Consider the following 19,862-nt stretch of genomic DNA (forward strand, 5'->3'; position numbering starts at 1 on the left):
AAAACACCTGTGATAATCATCTAATGAGCAGGGCTATGTGCCTAAATTTAAAAAACAAAGTTAATATTAAAAAGAATCCAAAATTAAGTGTGATTTTTATCAAGAGCCTAGACAGCCACCTAGTCCTCCTGAGTCCTTAAAACTTCCATTATGAAAAACTCTACATTCCATAAGCCATAAAAATATATATGTATTAGTGTGGTATTATTAGTAGTCCAGATTACTAAAATTATTTATTTATTTATTTTTGAGACAGGGTCTTGCTCTGTAGCTAGAATGGGCTAGAATGTCTTGGCGTCAGTCTAGCTCACTGCAACCTCAAACTCCTGGGATCAAGCATCCTCCTGCCTCAGCCTCCCAGAGTGCTAGGATTATAGGTGTGACCCACAGCAACCAGCCTGTCATTTTCAATATATGATTATATAAAAGCTTTTCCATATAAGAAGATTAATACTATAACAATAACTAAAAGCTTATTTAAAAATGTTTCTCTTGTGGGATATTTCTTTTTCTTTCTTTCTTTCTTTCTTTTTTTTTGGCACACAGCTAGACAAGATTTCCAAATCTTATGGGATATTTCTAAAAACTCTAATAATAAATATTTATTTCACTAGACAGGTTATAAAACAGATACCACACACACAAAAACATAGCTAACTAAACACAATAACAAAATAACACAATAACACCAACACAATAACAAAACTAACTAAATCTACTGAATTGCATTAGTCGAAGATATTATAAATTAATGACAATCAAATCTATTTCCAGTAAAAAACATAAGTTAACCCCTTGTAAAATCGTCAAGATGTCACTAAAAATCACTAAAAGGCCCATGCTCCTAGTAATAAAACCTCATATACCTTCCACTAGAAAACTCTAATATCACTAAATGCTATAAGACTTTAATACATTATGCCAAAATATATTTTCATCAGATAAAAAAACTTTTCGTGGTCCACTGACTAAAGACAATCAGACCCTCCACAATATAAAACCTGAATATTGGGTCTTTTAAAAATGACATCAAGAAAAGACTGTTCTTCCCACCTGTGTACTACAACAAAACTTTGGGACCTTAAACCTCAAGTTTATAATCTCACAACTCAAAGGGCCCCTTCAAATTCTTAACAGTATGCACCCACTAATGATCTTAAGATAAAACTAACCAAAAAAGTTTCTCCCCCAAAACAGATGACATCCTAGATTTAGGCAACTTTCCCAAGATCACATATCAAGACTTCCCTACTATCATGAGATTCTTACCTCTCAAGTTTTTCCTTACTTAATGACTCTATAAACAATAAAACTGAAAAAGGGGTCTTTTATATACACCAATGGGATATACCTTTATTTGTAAAAAAATTTCATAGCCAACCTTATACCTAGACAACCTATATACCTTAATAAAAATAGGCCAATATAGATGAAAATTGTTAATGATATCTTTATTACTCCATAATCAGTCAAAAACAAAACATCAGTTCATTAAGTCATCTAAGGTGATTTGTGATTTAAACAATTATCAAAAGGCCTTCACCCTTCTAAATGGACATCATTAAGTTACTGTTTTAAATTGTTTAAAAATAAATGTGACAGTAATTAAAACTGTATCCCTCATAATAGACTACATCAGATTCTACTACAAAGGGTACAGTTACACCACAGACTTCTTTAAATTCTCTTACTAAAGTCATACTAAATAATAAAATTATCCTAAATATTTACTGACTGGGTAAAAAAAGTACAGTTACTGACATTACTTATTGCACATAAACACATTAATATTAATAAACATTCAATTATAAAAAATTAATAAACAGACTACTTGATGAAAACAAATTCTTTATGACTCACTCTTTAATTTATTTAATTTTAATTAATTTAACAAAATACTCCCAACTCTTAATATTATCCTCTTAACAGTCATAATAATAGTCTCCCTGATATGCTATATTCTTTCAAAAGTTTTAAGTAATTAAAGCCATAAAAGGTCAAATGGTCTGACTAAAACAACAAAAACTCAAAAGAAAAAAAAAACCCAGACTATGAGGACATCATAACCTATAAATAACATACTGAGACCAAAGACCCAAAATAATAGTAACTAAAAAATGTTGCCAAAGCCCTAAGTTTTGGTCACATTCTCACTTAAGCAAAAAATTCTGAACAAAATTATGAGGCCATTATTTTAGACTAAACTTATACACTATGTCCCAACAGATCAGACCAAACCAGAATCAGTCATACTAAATTCCACATAATCAAGCTAAAATTTAAAAAAAACCTACAAGAGTCCAGATTTTATTTTTCTCCTGAAAACAAAAAATTCCCCTTACAAAAAAGTAATCTAAAGTCCTTATTCCCACCTTACAATCCCCCCTCGTTCTGCTATTTCCCAGTGAGATTTAGGACCAAATAAATTTACAATAGTAACAAAATAACATCATATGCCTAAAATTTTGGTCAATCTCTCAAAATTAAGAAGCTGACTAAAAAAATTTATTGAATTAATTTTTAAGCTGAAACTACCTCCTTACATATTTTAAATTCCGCGTTAAGGTTTCTCCACACATAAACTGTAACTTCAGCAAAATGCAAGCAGACTATACCCCGCTGGTTCCTTTCCTTTCTTCCCGTGGGGACGGGCTCCCCGCGCCCGGGCGGGGACCCTGCGCCGGCTGGACGCCCGGGGCCTCCGAGGGGCCGGGCCGCGACCTACCCTGCCAGTCACCGATTTCGGCCAACCTAGGCGGCTAACCACCCAAACTGCGTCCAGACCAGTTCAGCTGTTTCCGTACTCGCTTCCCTTCCCAGCCCGTGAAGCCTCCGCGGCTCCGCGCCCGCCGCGCGCGGGCAGCCGCGCCGAACCGCCGGCGGGCGCGGGGTCCGGCGGGCGCGGGGTCCGGCGGGCGCGGGGCTCTCCGGGCGGGCACGGCCGCTCAGCCCGCGCCCAGCCTGCGAGGCCAAGTCGCGCGTCAGCTCCCCGTGGAAACCGTCCCCGCTCGTCGTCCCTCCCAAGGCACAGCCCTTCACAACTCTCCAAGGAAGCGCCACCGAGGCTGGGCTGCCCCGGGGTGCGGAGCCCGAGTTTACCCGCCGGCCAGACTCGGCCAGGGAAGCCCGGCGCTGACCTTCCTGCGCGGGGGCGGCCCGCCGCGCGCCGCCCGGGCCCGTCAGGAACCGCGCGAGGAGGGCCCCGTCGCCGCTGCCCGGCCTCCGATCCGCCCTGGCGCCCTCCACCATGGCGCGGAAGCGCCTCCGCTGCTCCGGGGGCTTCTCCTGCGGGCGCACACAGCAAGTCCACGGCCGCCCCCGCGCAGGCCGCCCGCCCGCCCGCCCGCCCGCAGCGCTCGGACCGCCCGGGCGCGCACGTACCGCGCCGGGGTCGAAGGCCTCCCGCTTGGCGCGCAGGAAGTTGGAGAGGTTGCCGTACTTGCAGAACTCCACGATCACCATGAGGGGCCCTGGCAGGACCGGCGGAACCGGCTCACTGGACGGCCAGCCCCGCCAGGACGCCCGCCCACCCCACGCCCAGCAGCCCCCTCCTACCCGGGGCGCACAGGGCGCCCACAGGCCTCCCCGCCCTCGGGCGCCCCAGTACCGTTGGGCCTGGTGCACGCCCCCAGGAGGTTGACCACGTTGAGGTGGTGACCGATGTGAATCAGGATCTTGAGCTCTGACATCAGGGCGCGGTGCTCGCTGGCTGTGGCTCCCTCTGGAAGAGACACGGGGCCTGGCACGGCGCGCGGTAGCCCTGGCCTCTGCCCTAATCCCTGCCTGCACCACCTTCCCCGCCACTGGCTTAGCCAAGGCACACTCCGCGATCTTGGGAGCCGCTGTGGCGGAGGGGTGCTCAGGGTCTTCAGGAGGTCTTTTTGGCCCCACGGAGGCAGGGGATTCTAGTGGAACCTGGCTCTGACTCCCTCCGCCTCCCTGCAGAACTCTGGGAGAATCTGGCTCTGAGCCTCAGTTTCCCTTCCTGTACCACAGTCCCCTGACCCACCCAGAGCTGCTGTTCCTCACCAGCTCCTCTGCCCCTTGCACCCGCTGACCCCACACCTTTCAGCATTTTCACGGCCACGGTGTCACAGCCATTGCCCTTGTGGATGCCGAAAGCCGAGGCTTCTACTACCTTCCCGAAGGCGCCGCGGCCGAGCACTCTCCCTGTAGGGCAGGGAGCCAGTTGCAGGTGGCCCTATGGGGGCGAGGGTGGGGACAGGTGGGCAGGAGGGCTGACTCGCTGGAGGGCCAGGAAGGCAGGCTCAGGAGGAGCGGGAAGAGAGGAGCGAGGAGGCGTCAGGAAGGACCCGCATCCTCCCCCAGGTGTGACGGGCCCACCCTGCTCAGAGCAGCAGGAAGTGACCCAGCGGGGCGTGGGAACTATGAGCCCTGGCCTAGGCTCTGGGGACCCATGCCCAGATGGGCAGGTCAGGCCAGGCGGGGGCCAGGCGGGCCTTCCTGGCACGAGTTCTGGGAATGGACGGATTTCAGGCGCCCCAGACCGGGCAGCAGCTGCGGCGCCTCCGTCAGGCAGGGCGCCGCCTCACCGAGGTGCAGCCGCTCCCGGGGGAACTCCCACTGGCTGTCGTCGTAGGACAGGTATTCGCACTGCTCTTCCAGAGGCACCTCCTCGGGGTCCATGATGATGGACAGGTAGCCCGCCTTGATGTCTGCGTGGGCCAGCTGGGGGTGGGGTGGTGACAGCTTACTGATCTGGCCACACCACCGGGGCTTGGGTGACACTTTGCCCACGACGCGTGGCACTTCCTCCGGGGGCCTTACTTAAGGAGGGGACGGACTAACAACCTGTGCTGCTCCTAGAGCCGGGCAGCGAGGACGGGAGGCTTCCCGGGAGACGGGGCTGCGGGGCGAAGCAGGACGTGGACCCTGCTCTTTCTTAAGGACTGGCCGGGGTGGGGACTGGCGCGAGAGACACAGGCGGGAGCCCGGAGGGCTCGGTAGTTGAGTGACGCTCACCCTCCTCAAGTTACAGAAGATGAGGAGAAGAAGGAACCAGAAGAACACCGCGATGACTCCGGTGCCTACGAGGATCACGATCTCCATGCTGCCTCCGTCCCCCGAGCCTGCGCGGACAGAGAGGGCCGGCGTGTGCGTGTGCGCAGGAAGGCGCGCCTGCAGGAACGCCCGTTCTGGCGGGCACCACTTGCACGGCCCCCAGGCAGGCGCAGAGCGGGGGCGGGAGGAGAGTGGAGCAGCCCGGGGCGGACGCCGGACCTTCCACGGCCACGCTGGCGGAGGAGTTGACGCAGCCCTTGGCGTTGCACACGCGGCACAGATAGCGTCCCGCGTCCTCTTCGCGCACGCGCTGGATGCTGAGCTTCTGGTTCGAGTCTGCCAAGTCGATTCCTGCAGGGGTAGGGTGGGGTGGAGATGCAAGTTTGGCAGGGAGAGGAGAAGGGATGATTGGCCTTGCAGGCCTCCGGACCCCGCCCTTTGCCTGACCACCCTCACTACCAGACTCTTCCTCCAGTAGCCTCTCGTCTTTGTACCACACGATGCTGGGCACGTGCGCTCCGGCCACCAGGCACCGCATCTCCAGGGAGTCGCTCACGTTCACCAGGAGGTCGGTCAAGTTCTGCGTGAGCCGAGGGGCTTCAAGGGCTAGGGGCAGGGTTCGAGAGGGAGCTAAGTGGAGCTGCACTAAGCAGGGCACCCCTCGACCAGGCCCTGCTGGCCGTGAACAGAGGGTGGAAAGAAGGTCAGAGTTTGTGTGCGGGCTAGAAGACTGTGCACCTCCACGGTGGGGTCGGGGAAGGGGATGCTCCTGCAGGACCCAGGTTGTGAACGAATGCCCAGCGGCGTGCAGGGCACAGCCAGAAACAGCGATGGTTAGATGCGAAGCTTAGTCCCTCCCGCCTCACCCTGCACTGACAGGTACTTCTTGTGGCAGTGCTTGTCGTGGCTGCGCCGGTCCTGCACCTCGCACACATAGTCGCCCTCGTGCTCGGGTGCCACGTGGGGGATGTTCAGGCTGAGCGTGGCGTGGCGCGCCCCAGCCGCGGGCTCCTCCAGGCTGGCGGCCAGCGGGGTGGCGAACAGGTGCACGTTCTTGCAGTCGAGCAGCAGCGGGTTCCCTTGAGCATCGTGCAGCGTGGAAAGATTGAGGCGGTACCAACGCAGGTGCTCGTACGTGTAGTTGTCCGCTCGGCAGCTCAGGCGCACGGCCTGGCCCTCTAGGGGCTCCTCAGATGGCTCTGATTCGATGCTGAAGCCATCGGGGATAGCTAGGGAGGGAAGAGGAACCCCCTGTGACACTGCCTCCGGTGTTTGCCCCAGCTGCCACTGTTCCTGTCACCAGCGCCAGCGGGGCCAGCTCTCTGAAGTCAGCCCCACCAGGTCTCCTCCTGTCTCCCTTTCCTCTCTCTCCCGGAGGAGCCCAACCTGGCTGCCGCCCCCACCTCTCCCAGGAGTCCAGACCATCAGGCATTCCTGCTGGCCAGACTCAGTGGGGACTTGAGTCTTCATCCTTTCTTGCCACCACACCCCACCACTGTCCTTTTCTTGAGACCATTTCTTCATTAGCTTTTGCCAGTGCCACACTCCCAATTTCCTTTTGTCTCTCTGCCATTTCTTGTCAGGATCTTGTGGGCTACCGCCTTGCCCTATCTCCCAGGTGTTTTCTCTGCCTCCGTCTGCCTGGAAGTACCCTCATCCACATCCCAGGGACTGTCCACTCCTGGGCATCTGAGCTCTCCTGAGGTCACTAGCACACTTGAAAATCTGAATCTATTATGGACCTTGTCCCCAGGGCCAAATGCACATGCCAGCCATAGGGCTCCTGGGTTTGGGTAGGGGTGTGGGAGGGGGTAGATCTGGGAGGAGCTGCAGGGAGCAGGGCACATCCTTGGGGGAGGTGCCTCCAGGGATGGGGGGCAGAGGGTACCATTCCATCCCAGGGTACCAGCACCCAGTCTCTATGCCAATGGACCCCAAATCTGCTCCCCTAGACCCAGGGGTCCAGTAAGCCCTGGATGTCTCTACTGGGTGCCCCCCGGACATCAGAAACTCAATGATCCCAAACCTGCTTCCTGACCTTGCACCCAAGCCTGCCCAGGGAAGTGGCCCTCCCTGGGGGGTGGTCTGGCCACTCACTGGTCACATAGAAGTAGATAAGCCGCTCGTCCTGGCCCACCTTGTTGAAGACCACACACTTGTACATGGCAGACACGTTGGCATCCTGGATCACCAGCTTGCTCACAGTCTGGGCAGAGCACAGACACAAGGATCCATTTCCTGCCCAAGTTCACATGACCCAGACCCTCCTTTTCTGCAAGGAGGTCACTGTGCCCACCAGAGTAATGGGGGACACTGAGGCTTTGGGCTGGAGATGATCAAAGCTCAGAGACAGGATCAGGAGTGGTGAGGGAAGACGCAGGGAAGAGGAGAGGCCCTCGGGCAACAGAGAGAGGTGGCTCCCCAGAAAAGCCATGGGGAGTGTATGGACAGCTGGGATAGACTGTGATGACATCAGAAGGTGTGGCATTTGGCAGAACCAGATAAACCTCTGGCTGTGATTGGGCTTGGTGTGTGGCCATGGTGAAGAGGGGCCAGGAGCTAGCCTAACACCTGGGTCAGTCCGAGCCAGGGTTAGAATTCAGCCTGTGGTCACACCAAGGGGCCAGCCACTCCTGGATGGGGTCAGGCTGTGGCCTAAGGCTGGTGACTGTGTGAGACCTTTGTAATATGCCCACAGCAGCCCCAGGGCTGTCCACAGCACCCCTCCCCATGTCCAGGGTTCTGGAGAGGGGTGGGAGTGAGTCCTGGGCTTCCAGAAGTACTCTGATCTCAGGCAATAGAAAGCTTGAGACACGGGGGAGAGGGCTATAGGCCCTGCCTATCATCCAAAGACCATGCCCCGCCCCCTAGCTGGGCACTTCCTGGCCAGGCCTGGAACAGGAAGAGGCTCTGGAGGTGTGTAGGAAAACAGGAAGTGACCGTAGGAAGTGGGTGCCTTTGTTCAGTGTCCCCTCCTCAGCATTGCATGTAGGCTGGTCCAGTGGCTTCGCAGCCTTCTGTGGAGACCTGGTCAGCCCCCAGCCCTGTCCCCTCACAGCCCGTGGGTGGCTGGGACGGGGCCCATGGCCTGGCCAGGCAGCCTTGGACCTCAGCTTCCTTGTCTGGGAAGTGGCTGGAGGTCGGCCCTCTATTCACATGCAGGCAGGAGAGCAAGGCCCAGAGACTGCACAAAGGTCACCGACTTGCACCTGCTATCCCCAAAGCTCTGCAGGCCAGGTGCGAACCCAAAGAAGGCAGGAGGGCCCCTTCCCAGATTCTCTGTCCTTCTCCCTGGCCCTCAGTGGCACACGGTTGGCCTGTACCTTATTCTTCCCCTCCACAAACTCGGTCCAGGTGTCCAGGCTTTCGATGGAGTTCACAGCATCCTGTGTGGTCACCTCCCTCCAGTCGTGGCACTGTGGTATGCGGTCTCGCTGTTGCCGCTGGCTGCTAGGACGAGGAGACAAGGGCAGATCAGGGGGCCAGGCAGGGAGGGCCCGCATGGAGGGGTGAAGGGGTCATGCCTTTGCCACACTCAGAGTCATCTCACGAGGTGCTAGGTAAGGCTGGCCCTTGGGCCTGGGCGCGCAGGGCAAGGGTTGTTTCTGGAGCATTGTCTCCCACCCTTCACGTGGAGGGCCCAGCAGCCCATCCTGCACAGGCTGCCAGAGGCAGCCTTCCTGTGCTCAGCGTCCCCACGCACACATGCACCACTCTGACCTGCTTCTCTGTGTCCCTAACTGCAAAGGCCACCTTGGGTCTGCCCACCCAGCTCACTCAGGACAGTGCAAGTCCCCACTCTGTCCCAGGAAGACCTCTGACGGGCCTCTCCCTCTCTTGTCCTCCTTTAGGAGCTGCCGCCTCCCTCTGGGCTGAGCACGTATCTCCAGCACCTTTGGCCTCCTGCTGGATGGGGGTCTCAGGACCTGAACGGGGGTTTGGTCTGCCTCTAGTGGAGGAGCAGACTGGGGCGTCCAGGGCTCCATCAGTTGGCACAGAGCATAATGGTGGGGCATCAGATTTGGAGGTGCCAGCCGTGAGTTACAGGCCCTGTGGTCTGGAAGAATCCCTGTGAGCCTTGGACAGAGCCTCTGCCTCTGCCCTGGGCTGGCCCCCAGGCCATGCCTACTGAGCCTCCCCACTGTCCATGCTGGATCCACAGCTCTCTGCCAGTGGGGCTGCCCTGTCTCCTGTCTGGAGTCCCGGCTTCCATCCCTCCCAGCTCTTCAAACTAGGATCCCTTGCTCAAAGACAAACCTGAGCCATCGTTCTTTTGCTCAGTGACCTTCACTGACTCCCTAATGCTTTCAGGACTCCTGCCCACCCTGGCACCCTCTTGTCCAGTCCCCTGATTGTCTAAGTGTTCTCCAGCCTGTCTGTCCTATTAATATCCAGCTCAGTGCAGGGGAGCGGGGCTCAGCAGTTGGGTGGGCGCTGTTGCTTCTAGCTGTGAGCTTGGGCTAAGTTACTTCCATTCTCTGACCCTATTTTCTGAGCACTGCCTAGATGAGCTGAGGTGTGTGAGTGATCCTGGTGTGCCCTGGGGCACAGCACAAGTTTCCTAATACTGTCTCAGGTCGGCCTGCTTGGTGCTCAGAGGCCCATCCTTTGGTCCTCTCCGAATGGTGCAATGTGTATCCAGGGGGCTTTGCTCTGCAGGGAGGTGGTGGGGCAGATTCCCAAGCCCAGCCCGACCTGCTGGTGGAAGACTGACACAAGGGAGGCTCCCAGGGATTGGCTACGGCTGAACCAGTTACAGGGATCAAGTTCAGAGCAGGGCCCTGGGGAGGGGTATGGGCAAGGCCTGGGTATGGGCAAGAGGGCTGGGAAGTGGGTTCAGCACTGTTGGGGCTGGGGCCCAGACTGTGACATGGAGGAGGACGGGCTGGAGCCACACTCACAGGCTTCGCTGGGCAAACGTCTTGCAGGGCGTCCAGGGCCGCCAGTGCCACTGGACGCTGAGAGGTGGGGGCACCCCGTAGGCTGTGCAGGTGAGGGCCTGACGGCTGTGACGGGAATAGATGCTGGGGGAGGACGCCTCCTTCTCTTGGATGTGGGGGGGCACTGGGGGCATAGCAGGTGGCTGGTCAGCAGGCCCTCGTGCCATGCCCCCGCCCCCTCCCCCATCCTTGGCGCACCGTTCACCACTAGCTCCAGGCTGATGTTGCGCCTCAGGCCGGCCTCGGAGTTCCACAGGGCGAGGGTGTAGATGCCCGCGCTGGCCTCTGTTACTTCCTTGAGCACCAGGGCGTGCGGACTGTGGCGTCCAGATACTGCCTTTCTGTCCTTGTACCTAGCCCAGGAAGGGAGTTCAGGGGGCTGCATGGATGTATCCCAGCCCCACGCTGGCACCCCCAGTGCCTCCCAGCGGGAAGGGTGCGGCCAGACCAGAGAGAGTAGCAGTGGATGATGGTCTGGAAACAACTGGCCTAAAGCTCTGGACATGGCCTCCAGGCCCTGTCTGCCAGGCCTGACAATCCATCCCTGAGGTCTGCAGCAGTACCTCTGGCCTCACCCCAAAGCATCTGTGGTTGTGCCACCAAGAGCAAGGTGACTGTGTCACTGCTTGAGGCAGCTGCCTTCTCTCTGCCCTGCCTGTGGCTGTGACCCTGGCCAGCCTCCCTTGGCCAGGCTCACCTGGCCCAGCTCAGGAGGGTCTGGGATTTGGCTTCAGAGACGCTGTCTCACAGGCCATGTGAAGGAGTGAAGGTGCAGTGCCCACAGAGCTCTCTGCCTCTGCCCTTCCTTGAGCTCTCCACATGGTGGACACACTGCCCCCTGGCTTGGACACTCATTCCTGTGGCTGGGAATCTTCCCGGCTCCCTCCCACCTTCATTTGGGTTGGGGTATGCAGCCTTCCTGCTGTCCTTCTAGTGACCCAGCTCTGCCTGCTCCCCTGCCCTGCGTCCATCAGCACAGTGGGTTTCACACACGTGTCTACTGACCATCCATCTCCCCCACTGAGCTGGGGTCCCCAAGAGGGCAGGGACTGCTTCCTGCAGAGCTGTGCCCTGCAGAAGGCAGGTGCTTCATGGATGTTTCTGCACATGTGAGCCATTGGATGTCCCACACCCCAAGGGACAGCTGCCTCTGTGACCTGGGCTCTGGACCCTGTTTGGAGACCATCCTCCCTCAGGCAAGGCCTCCCTCCTCAGGCCTCCCTCCCAGCACTGCGTGTGCTAAGCCAGGGGCACTGTAGTGTGGCCTGGGAGAGACATGTCCCTCAGGCAAAGACCAAAAGTGCGGGAGCCACAGTGGCCTGCTCTCAACTCTGACACCACAGCCGGCATCTAGAAACGATGTGACTGGCCTGGAGTTGCAGAGCAAGGCAGGGTGGGGCACAGCCAAGGCCATGTTTTCTGCCAGGCACTGGTGCAAAGGCTAGAGCCTGAGCCTGCCACTTGCTGGATCTGTGACCCTAGGCAAACCCCTTTACCACCTCAAGCCTCAGTGTCCTCATCTGAAAAGTGGGGAAATGAAATGCACCTTGCAGGGGTCGTGAGGTCTAACCGCATGTAATGTCAGCACCATGCTGGGCACGAGGCGGGTGCTTGCCCAGCCTGCCTGCGTGTTCTCTAGGCCTGCGCTCCCCAACCCCCGAGCTGCCGACCAACTGGCCGAGGCCTGTTAGGGACCTGGCCACAGAGCTGCGCAGCTCATCTCCCACCATGTTCCATGGAACTTAGGAAGGTGAGGCGGTGTGTGGCAGGAGAGGAGAAGCTGGCAAGCAAGCGGGGCTTCATCTATATTTACAGCTGCTGCCTATCGTTCCTATCACCACCTTCCTCCATCACACCCCCCGTCCTGTGGAAAAACTGTCTTCCATGAATCCGGTCCCTGGTGCCAAAACAGTTGGGGACCGCTGCTCTAGACCGTCCATCCACTCACTGACTCAGAGCCATCACACGACGAGCAACATAAAAGGTGGCATCTATGGGGCTATGGTGACCATGAGCATCCTGGGATGGGTGACCCAGGTGGGCACTTCCTGGAGGCAGGTGTTGACCAAGTGAGAAGAGAAGAGCTGGATGTGGTGGGAATGTTCCAGTGGAAAGCTGTGCTGAGAGGCAGCCAGTTGCCTAAGGATTGAGCTGGACCCTGGACGCAGCAGCGCCAGCCACCTGCCCAGAGCAGCTGCAGTTCTCTAGGAGCCTCTAGAGGGTTTCTCTAGGAGCCACACCTGTGAGTGAAGCTCCTGGCTGCCTGAGTGCCCTTAGGAGCCTGCCCCAAGGTACTGCACCAGGAGCCCCCAGTGGACTCCAAAGCCTGTGCTCTCAGAGGGAGGGTCACGCCAGGCCTGGGGCCAGGGTACCCTGGGCCCTCCCAGGAGCAGCCTGCTTCCCAACCTTGGGCTGGTGCAGGGGTCCCAGCTGTGGACACCTGGGCTTCCTCTTGCCCAGCACCAGATAAAGCAGCCCTGCCAGGATGGAAGTGTCCAGGCTGGAAGGGTGAGGCTCCTCAGGCTAGCTAGACAGAGTGGAGACACCTGCCGGGGGGCTAGGGCTCAGGCAGGCATGCCCTCTTCCCATCCCGGGCTCTGTTTCCTTATCTGTGCAATGGGGGCTCAGACTAGAGGGTGACCTGCTATGGCTGGGCTGTGTGGACTGCTCAGATGGCCTGAGGGTGCACGGTGGAGGGGGAGGTGCTGGATCTTCTAGAGCCTGCAGGGAGCACAGGGTGAGGGCAGAACCACTGCTGAGGGATCCCCCTCCTGGTCCTCAGCACACCCACAGGGGAAGTCCCATTCTCTCAGCTCACAGACCAGGAGCCTGGGCCGCTGCAGCCTGCAGGCCTCCTGGAAGCTCTTGCACTCACTGTCAAGCAGCCAGAACCAGCCCAGGGCTGGATCCATAACAATTTATCAAAGCCCTGGTGGCATCTCCACATTTCTGGATAGCAGAGTCCTGGGAGAGGCAGCCTTCTTGGAAGGAGGCCTAGGGAAGCTGCAACCATTGCTGCGGGACAGACTCTGGAGGTTACTCAGAGTGCAGGTGGGTCTAGCTGTCAGGGCCTCAGAGATGCTGAGGGGCTGCAGGAGCAGTTGGATAAAGCCCCACACCATGCCACCACATCCACACATAACAGAAGCCAGTGTTCAACTTTAAACCTGTCACAGGTTGGCAGCAACCTGAGTCACCCTCAGACTAGAGGGTGACCTGCTATGGCTGGGCTGTGTGGACTGCTCAGATGGCCTGAGGGTGCACGGTGGAGGGGAGGTGCTGGATCTTCTAGAGCCTGCAGGGAGCACAGGGTGAGGGCAGAACCACTGCTGAGGGATCCCCCTCCTGGTCCTCAGCACACCCACAGGGGAAGTCCCATTCTCTCAGCTCACAGACCAGGAGCCTGGGCCGCTGCAGCCTGGGCACTTCCAGCCTGGGCACTTCCATCCTGGCAGGGCTGCTAGCTATCGTATTATGTGTATGCTCCTTGGGGCTTTCCTTAGAGAGGGTCTCACCACCCTGGGTGTTATGGTACAGGCCTCATAGGGAGGGCCAGGTCCCCATGCGGGTGTCAGGGTACAGGCCTGATAGGGAGGATGCTGCCCTTCTCACCCCTTGGTCTGTCCTGCCATGGGCCTGGCAGGGGAGTGAGGGGAGGGAGCCTAGGCTGTTACCATTGGAACTCCGGTGGCGGGTATGCTGCCAGCTTCACAGGCAGCTTCACCAACTCATCTCCTGCTGTGGCCTCCATGACTGGTCCCTTGAGCCACTCAACGCTGATGAAGGGCTTTTCTGCCGGATAAGAGGCATCCTCGTAAATCCAGGGCTGATCCATCACTGACAAGGATTCGCAGCCACAACCCCGAGGCCCCGGTAGCCAGATGTCTACAGACTGGGGCTCACTGTGCCATCTAGGAGCTGGGTAGTTCCTCTGCTCACACTCCCTCTTTCCCTCTGGCTGGATTCCCCACACCCAGGTGCACCAGGACCTCTGGGCCAGGCCCATGCTGCACAAGGACCCTTGTTCCTCAGGCTGGATGATGCCTGACCACCGCCCCCCTCAGCATGTGCGGACAAGATGCCCCAGCCGCAGGCCGTACCATGCACAATGACTTCAGTGCTCTCCCGGAATCGCTGCATGCCATTGTTGGCCTCACACACGTAAGGGCCCAGGTCGTGCTGGCTGACATTGAGTATGGTCAGGATGCTGGACAGCTCTGTGTGCGTCTGCTGGGAGCGCCGCTCCGGCACCCACTTCCCCCGCTCTGCCTGCCGCACGAGGGGAGCCCAAGGTCAGCAGGTAGGCTCCGCAGAACTACCCCCAAGGCACACACCCCAGCCCAGCCAGAAGTGGCTCCAGAGAAGCCTTGGACCCAGGCTGAGTTTTCCTTGGGGTGGAAAACTTCCCCATCAGACTAGGGCCCCTGGGTCTGCACACCCTCTACACCAAGGCCACGGTCAGTGATGAGGACTCCTGGGGACAGGAAGGCATGAGCAGGAGGAAGGCACTCTGGCAAGGCTGCTGGCCTCACCTGCTTGCCCGGGTAGTCCCAGTCGAAGGCGACGCCCGAGTTGAACTCGGCCCACACGGTGCAATTCAGGACCAGCTTCTCCCCGACCAGCAGCTCCAGCGACTTCTTGGGGAACATCTGGATGTCATAGAGCTCGTTGCCTGGTGACATATGCACAGTGACTCCCACACCCTCCCGGGACACTGCACACATGGACACCCAATGCACACAGAGCACAGGGTTAAGTGCCTGACACCAGTGTGGTGGTGGCAGCACTGTTACTGGGCTTTGGGGTGGGTCCCCGTCCTCCTCCCAGGGCACCAGGAGCAATCGCTGGGGGAGGGGCAGCTCCTACCTGTGATGTGCACGAGGAAGGGGTTGGAAAGGAAGTCCTGGCTGCCCCAGGTGGTCTCACACTGCAGGTATAGGGCATCTCGCAGCAACAGTGTAGCCACCCGCATGCCCCGCCGGTCATCCCACACCACCGCCTGCCCGTCTGGCCACAGCACTGAGCTTTGCTGGAGGGATATGGTCACTGTCAGCGCCTGGCTGCCTGCTTCCTCCTGTCCAGACTGCAGCCACCTCTCCCAGGCTGGGATAGGAGGGCCAGATCCCAGGGTGGGGTGGGGCTGTACCGAGCGCAGCGTGACGTTGAGGCCAGGGACGGACACCCGGCAGGGCACCCACACGGAGTCCTTCCTGTTGACCAGGAGTGTATCGGGCTTGTTGATGAACGGCTGCTTGAAGTCTGTGGAGAGGGAGAGGTGTGGGGCAGGGTGCGGCAGCCGCAGGAGGCCCTGTGGGGCTGGGCGGGGCTGCTCCTGCCTGAGGGCTGCCCTCTTGAGCAGTGAGGTCCCCTTCTCTCCTCCTGTAGTCAGTGGGCTGGGACTGAGAGCCAGGCACTGGCCCTCCCCCAGGACCCTGCCCGAGCCCAGCCTGCCTCGCTCACGCTGAAGGCCTCACCTCTCACGAACACGTAGGTGCTGGCAGCTGTGGTGCCCTCGATGCGGGCCTTGATGTACTTGTAGTAGCAGCGGTAGCTGCCCGTGTTGTTGGCTTGTGCGTCGTGCAGCAGCAGCACCTTGCAGTAGGGCCTGGTGTCCGTGCCCTCACAGTCTCTCACCAACCCTGTGTCCTCCCCGTCCTTGTCCTCTGTGGCCGGCACCTCCTGAGCCCCTGGCCAGGCCCACTCGAGGGGGTGCTGACCCCTGGGAGAGGGCGGCAGAGGTCAAGAGGGTCCGCAGCTGCAGCCCAGAGCTGATCCCTGAGGCGCCCCCCTCAAAGGCCACGCCTTGTCCATGCTGGTCTCACCTGGAGGGTGGAACTGCCCGGGGCAGGGCACTCCCTGGGCCTCCAGGCCTCTACCTGGCTCCCAGGGCTGTATGTGGCAGGCTGGCCCAAGGAGAAGCCCAGGCTTTGAATCACAGCTGGGGCCCCAGGGAAGATACCATCTCCAGGCCCCAGTGTGCGGGGCTGGGGCCAGTGAAGGGCGGCTGGGGTGAGTGCAGGGTGATGCGTGCCAGGTGAGAGGTGAGGGGTGTGGGTGAGGCTGGGGAAGCACTTCCAGGCATCACGTCCTGGGAGGGGAGCCTGGAACAGCCTCAAGGCCACTCTGCCCTGGGAGGGCTGCCTTCTGGGCCCTCAGCCACCACCTCTGCCTTGGCTTCTGCTGCCTCCCTGCCGTTCAGCAGGGGGACCCAATACCTGCAGGAGATGGATAAGCTGTCACTGGTGTCGATGACATGCACCTCCTCTGTGATGTTCAGGGTCGGGGGTGTCATGGAGTAGCCGCTCACCAGACCTGGGGATGAAAGAAAGTCAGCATGGCGCTGGGTCACGAGTCCACGTGACAGCAGCAGGCCTCTGCCCACAGGGCAGACCCCACTCTGGGGTGGGGGACAGCTCAGGGTCTCAGAGGCACAGCATGGCCTGGCCTCACCACATGCCCCAGGGCAGTACCAGCCCCCAAGCCCCAAGACAGCCAGTAACCTCCCCAGGCCGACGTCTGCCTGCCCTGCAAGTGAGCCCTGGCCACAGCTGGATGAACCCCCACCTCTGGCCTAGTAAGCCGAGCTGCTGGCATGCAGGAGCTGGGGAGACGGCAGACCCCTCCAGCTTTGCGTGGAGGCCCCTCCCTCCTGGACTTCAGACCCACTCCCAGGCCCCCTGCCCGCCTTGCCCATGACATCACCCTTCCCAGGCACCATGGCGTCCACTGCACAGGTGTTCTCTGGCTCTGCCACAGCCTCCGCCCACACTGGGGCCCTGGCTGCCCTGCCTCCATGGGGGTCTCCCTGCCCAGGCCTCCCCCGCCCCCCGGGGGCTTCCCACAGGGCTCTTGCTTTGCCCCACTCATAGACCTGCTTCCCTGGGTGGGAAGCCCCTCTCGCCCCCATGGCTACAGGCTGACTGGAGCCAGGCTCCCTGCCCCTGCACCTCCAGCCCATCACCCTCCCCCAGGGGTATGGGATGGGTGTGTGTATGCATGTGCGTGTTGAAAGGTATGGGTCTCTGTGTGTGTGTGTGTCTGTATCTGTGGGCCTGGGTCTGGGAATCTGTGTGTGTTTGTGTGTGGCTCTGTGCCTGAGTGGTGTGTGTGGCTTATGTGTGTGTGCAAGTGTGCATGTTTGTGTCTCTCTGACATGCTAGCATGTGTGGGGGGTGGGATCCTGGTGGGGGTGGGAGCAGGCCCCAGGGGAGGTCTGGGCCTGGAACTCTGGCAGATGCATCCTGCCAGAACCATCCTGAGACAACAGGAAGGGAGGGCTGTGTGGCCAGAAGCCCAGGGCTGCGTCCTGTCCCTCCCCCCAAGTCCTTGTCCTCGTGGTGGGCACAGCTCACTATCCTACCCCAGCCCCTCCCAAACCCACAGGCCTGAGCAGTCAGGGCAGCAGGAGTCTGGCTCTTCTGTCCTCTCCAGTCCAGCTCCTTTAGGCTCCGGGGTCCCACCCTGAAGCTCACGAGGTGGGGTGGAACCCAGGGGACCCCATAATAGTTGGGGGGGCCCCAAGCTACCCCAGGTGGCAGCACCTGAACAGCACACTCTACACATCAAGATCTCATGCCGGTATAGTTCGGGCTAGACAGCCACCAGTCAGTATCTGTTGCCCACCCCGACCCGTCTCCCTTCCTCTGGGCCAAACCCCTCCGCACACCCTGCACCATGGGCCAGAGCTGGAAGACCCTTATGGAGCATCTAGACTCACTGCATGGATAGGGAAACTGAGGCCCTCCAGCCGCCCTGAGATGCAGCCGCTTGCCTGGTCAGCTGCTGTGCCTCCTGCAGTCTTTGCTTTGCTTGATTCCAGTGAGCTCCTCCGCACACTCAGGCTGGCTGGCCTGGCCTGGGGCCCGCCCTGCCTGGGGCCCCTGGTGGATGTGCCACAGCAGCAGGGTCTGGGCATTAGTAGCCCCTACCTTACACCTCTGGGGCTCCCTCCTCTCATGAGGGAGGGAGGGGCCGGGAGGGGCTCGGAGGGGACCCAGGAGGGCACCTTTGAGCTGAACTTTGAAGGAGAAGTGGATTTTTTCAGGGCACTGAAAGTGCCTGAGGCCACACCAGCCAGAGAGATAGCTGGCAAGAATGTGGGTGCCCGAGTGGAAGGTGGTCTGTCCTTGGAGCTGCAGAAGAGGGGGGTGGCAGGTGGGCTGGACCTGTGGGGATGAAAGGGCTGTGCGTCCGATGGCCCAGCAAGTGGTCAGGAGAGAGGCCAGGCCTGTGGGCAACCTCACCAGGGAGCGTGCACTCCACGGCAAGGTCTGGGTGTCGAGCTGGGCCCGGGGAGGCCGTGGCTTCCCATCTTGGGGGTACATATCCAGCACACCTGCCGGCTCCAGAGCGATGGACACTGCCAACCTGGCTTCCTTCGGTCGCCCCTTTGCTCCCAAGACACAGTGGGGCAGGCCTGGCCTCTGGCTTCATGTCCTGAGGGGCCCAGGGCCTCTCCCCATCCGCCCACAGTGCAGTTCTTTTCCCTAACTTGCACGCTTCGCCTCGCTCATCCTTTTGCCTGGGACATCCCTCCTTCCTTCCTTCCCTTCCACAGGCTGCCCTCTTCAGGGTCTAGTTCACACGTCCTGGTCATCACTCAGGCAGCATCCGTCTAGTTGTCCTTGGGCCCCTATTAGAACACCTGTCAGACTGGACTGTGTACGGGTGTGGGGGGAGTGGAGCCAGCCTCTGGGAGCTTCCTCCCTGGAGACCCCCCTCACTACCAAGGAGGCATCCCTGCTCTACTCAGGGCTACCCGTCATGCTTGCCGGCCCTCTTGCCCATGTGGGCAAGCTCTCCTTCATCATGGGGTGCCTTGACTTACTCCAGTGCCCCCTGCCTTCACCAACCTCCCCTGTGCCCTGTGACCAGCAAACTTTGCTGCAGACCTTCCTGCTTCTCTGGATGTCCCCTCCTGTCCACCCTGAAGCCCAGCTTTCTGAGGACACCATGAACTGCCTGGGTGGTTACTGCCATCCACCTGCACCCTCCTGTGTCCCACCCCCACCCCCACAGTAGCCCCTCTGAGGCACTGCCCTCTGCCCACTAAAGCTGTCACCAGCAGCTATCCTGGTTACTTCCTTTCATTCTCTGCAGACCTAGCTCCTGGCCACCATGCCCTTCCCATCCCACCTCCCGCCACTGCCCATGACTTCAGCATCCCCATGATGGCTTGCCAGCATCCTGGCTTTCGTGGTCCTGCCCTTCTCTCTCATCAGTCACTCCCTTCCGTGGGCATGCCCTGGACCGGATGCCCATCTCCTGTGTGTCCCTTGCTCGGGTGTTCTTGGCCCACAGCGGCTCCATCCTGCAGTCCCATCCCAAGCCCCCACTGCTTCCTCTTGCTGCTGCCCGTCCTGGTGCAGAGGGACCAAAGCCTGTCACTCCACTTGTTTCTTGGCCTCTGGCCCTGCATCTGACCCCATGACACGATGCAGCCAACACCGCAGCACAAAGCATGGGCCGCTGCCCCTGTTTCCCTGTTTGCAGATGTGGCTCAGGGCGCGCCCTCCTCCCTCACTCTCAGCATGGACAGAGCAAAACCATCAGATGTGGACATCGCATTTCCCTACATCTGACCCCACATCAGTCTCTGACATTCCTGTCCCCAGAACCAGGCCCTGTCTCAGCCTAGGGTCCTTGGCCTGACCTGGCTCTGATGGGGATCCCTTTCTCTTCTGATCACTAGTTTTTTCCTAGGGGGTCATCTCCTACACTCTCAGCCACTGCCCCTCTTCCTCCCCACATCCTGGCCACTGCTCTGTGCCTGACCCTTCCCCTAGTCCCCACCCACCCACGTGGTGCAGCCCCCAGACCCTCAGCCCTAGGGGATTAGGGAAGGGAGCATGTGTGACCCCCCCCCCCAGCACCCAGGGCTGCTCCTCTCTCTTCTCCACC

The 19,862-nt window shown here is 58.5% G+C and overlaps 1 protein-coding gene across 2 annotated transcripts in view; it reads right to left on the reverse strand.

Moving 5' to 3' along the window:
* The window catches only part of FLT4 (fms related receptor tyrosine kinase 4), a 39,689-nt gene extending 23,420 nt beyond the window's left edge, over nt 1-16,269 (reverse strand). For both annotated transcript variants that reach the window (XM_012754601.3, XM_075993740.1), the window contains exons 1-20: nt 16,178-16,269; nt 15,437-15,681; nt 15,109-15,221; nt 14,829-14,991; nt 14,495-14,634; nt 14,063-14,231; nt 13,637-13,754; nt 10,161-10,315; nt 9,924-10,086; nt 8,346-8,472; nt 7,120-7,228; nt 5,889-6,251; nt 5,482-5,628; nt 5,242-5,373; nt 4,984-5,090; nt 4,554-4,689; nt 4,066-4,170; nt 3,608-3,721; nt 3,382-3,470; nt 3,138-3,285 (exon numbers count right to left, since the gene is read on the reverse strand). In XM_012754601.3, the coding sequence (XP_012610055.2) occupies nt 3,138-3,285; nt 3,382-3,470; nt 3,608-3,721; nt 4,066-4,170; nt 4,554-4,689; nt 4,984-5,090; nt 5,242-5,373; nt 5,482-5,628; nt 5,889-6,251; nt 7,120-7,228; nt 8,346-8,472; nt 9,924-10,086; nt 10,161-10,315; nt 13,637-13,754; nt 14,063-14,231; nt 14,495-14,634; nt 14,829-14,991; nt 15,109-15,221; nt 15,437-15,681; nt 16,178-16,254 (2,920 nt within the window). In that variant the 5' untranslated portion in view covers nt 16,255-16,269. The remainder of the gene's footprint in view (nt 1-3,137; nt 3,286-3,381; nt 3,471-3,607; nt 3,722-4,065; nt 4,171-4,553; nt 4,690-4,983; nt 5,091-5,241; nt 5,374-5,481; nt 5,629-5,888; nt 6,252-7,119; nt 7,229-8,345; nt 8,473-9,923; nt 10,087-10,160; nt 10,316-13,636; nt 13,755-14,062; nt 14,232-14,494; nt 14,635-14,828; nt 14,992-15,108; nt 15,222-15,436; nt 15,682-16,177) is intronic.
* Nucleotides 16,270-19,862: the final 3,593 nt, after the last annotated feature.

Source organism: Microcebus murinus, chromosome 17 (assembly GCF_040939455.1).
Source record: "Microcebus murinus isolate Inina chromosome 17, M.murinus_Inina_mat1.0, whole genome shotgun sequence".
NCBI lineage: Eukaryota > Metazoa > Chordata > Mammalia > Primates > Cheirogaleidae > Microcebus > Microcebus murinus.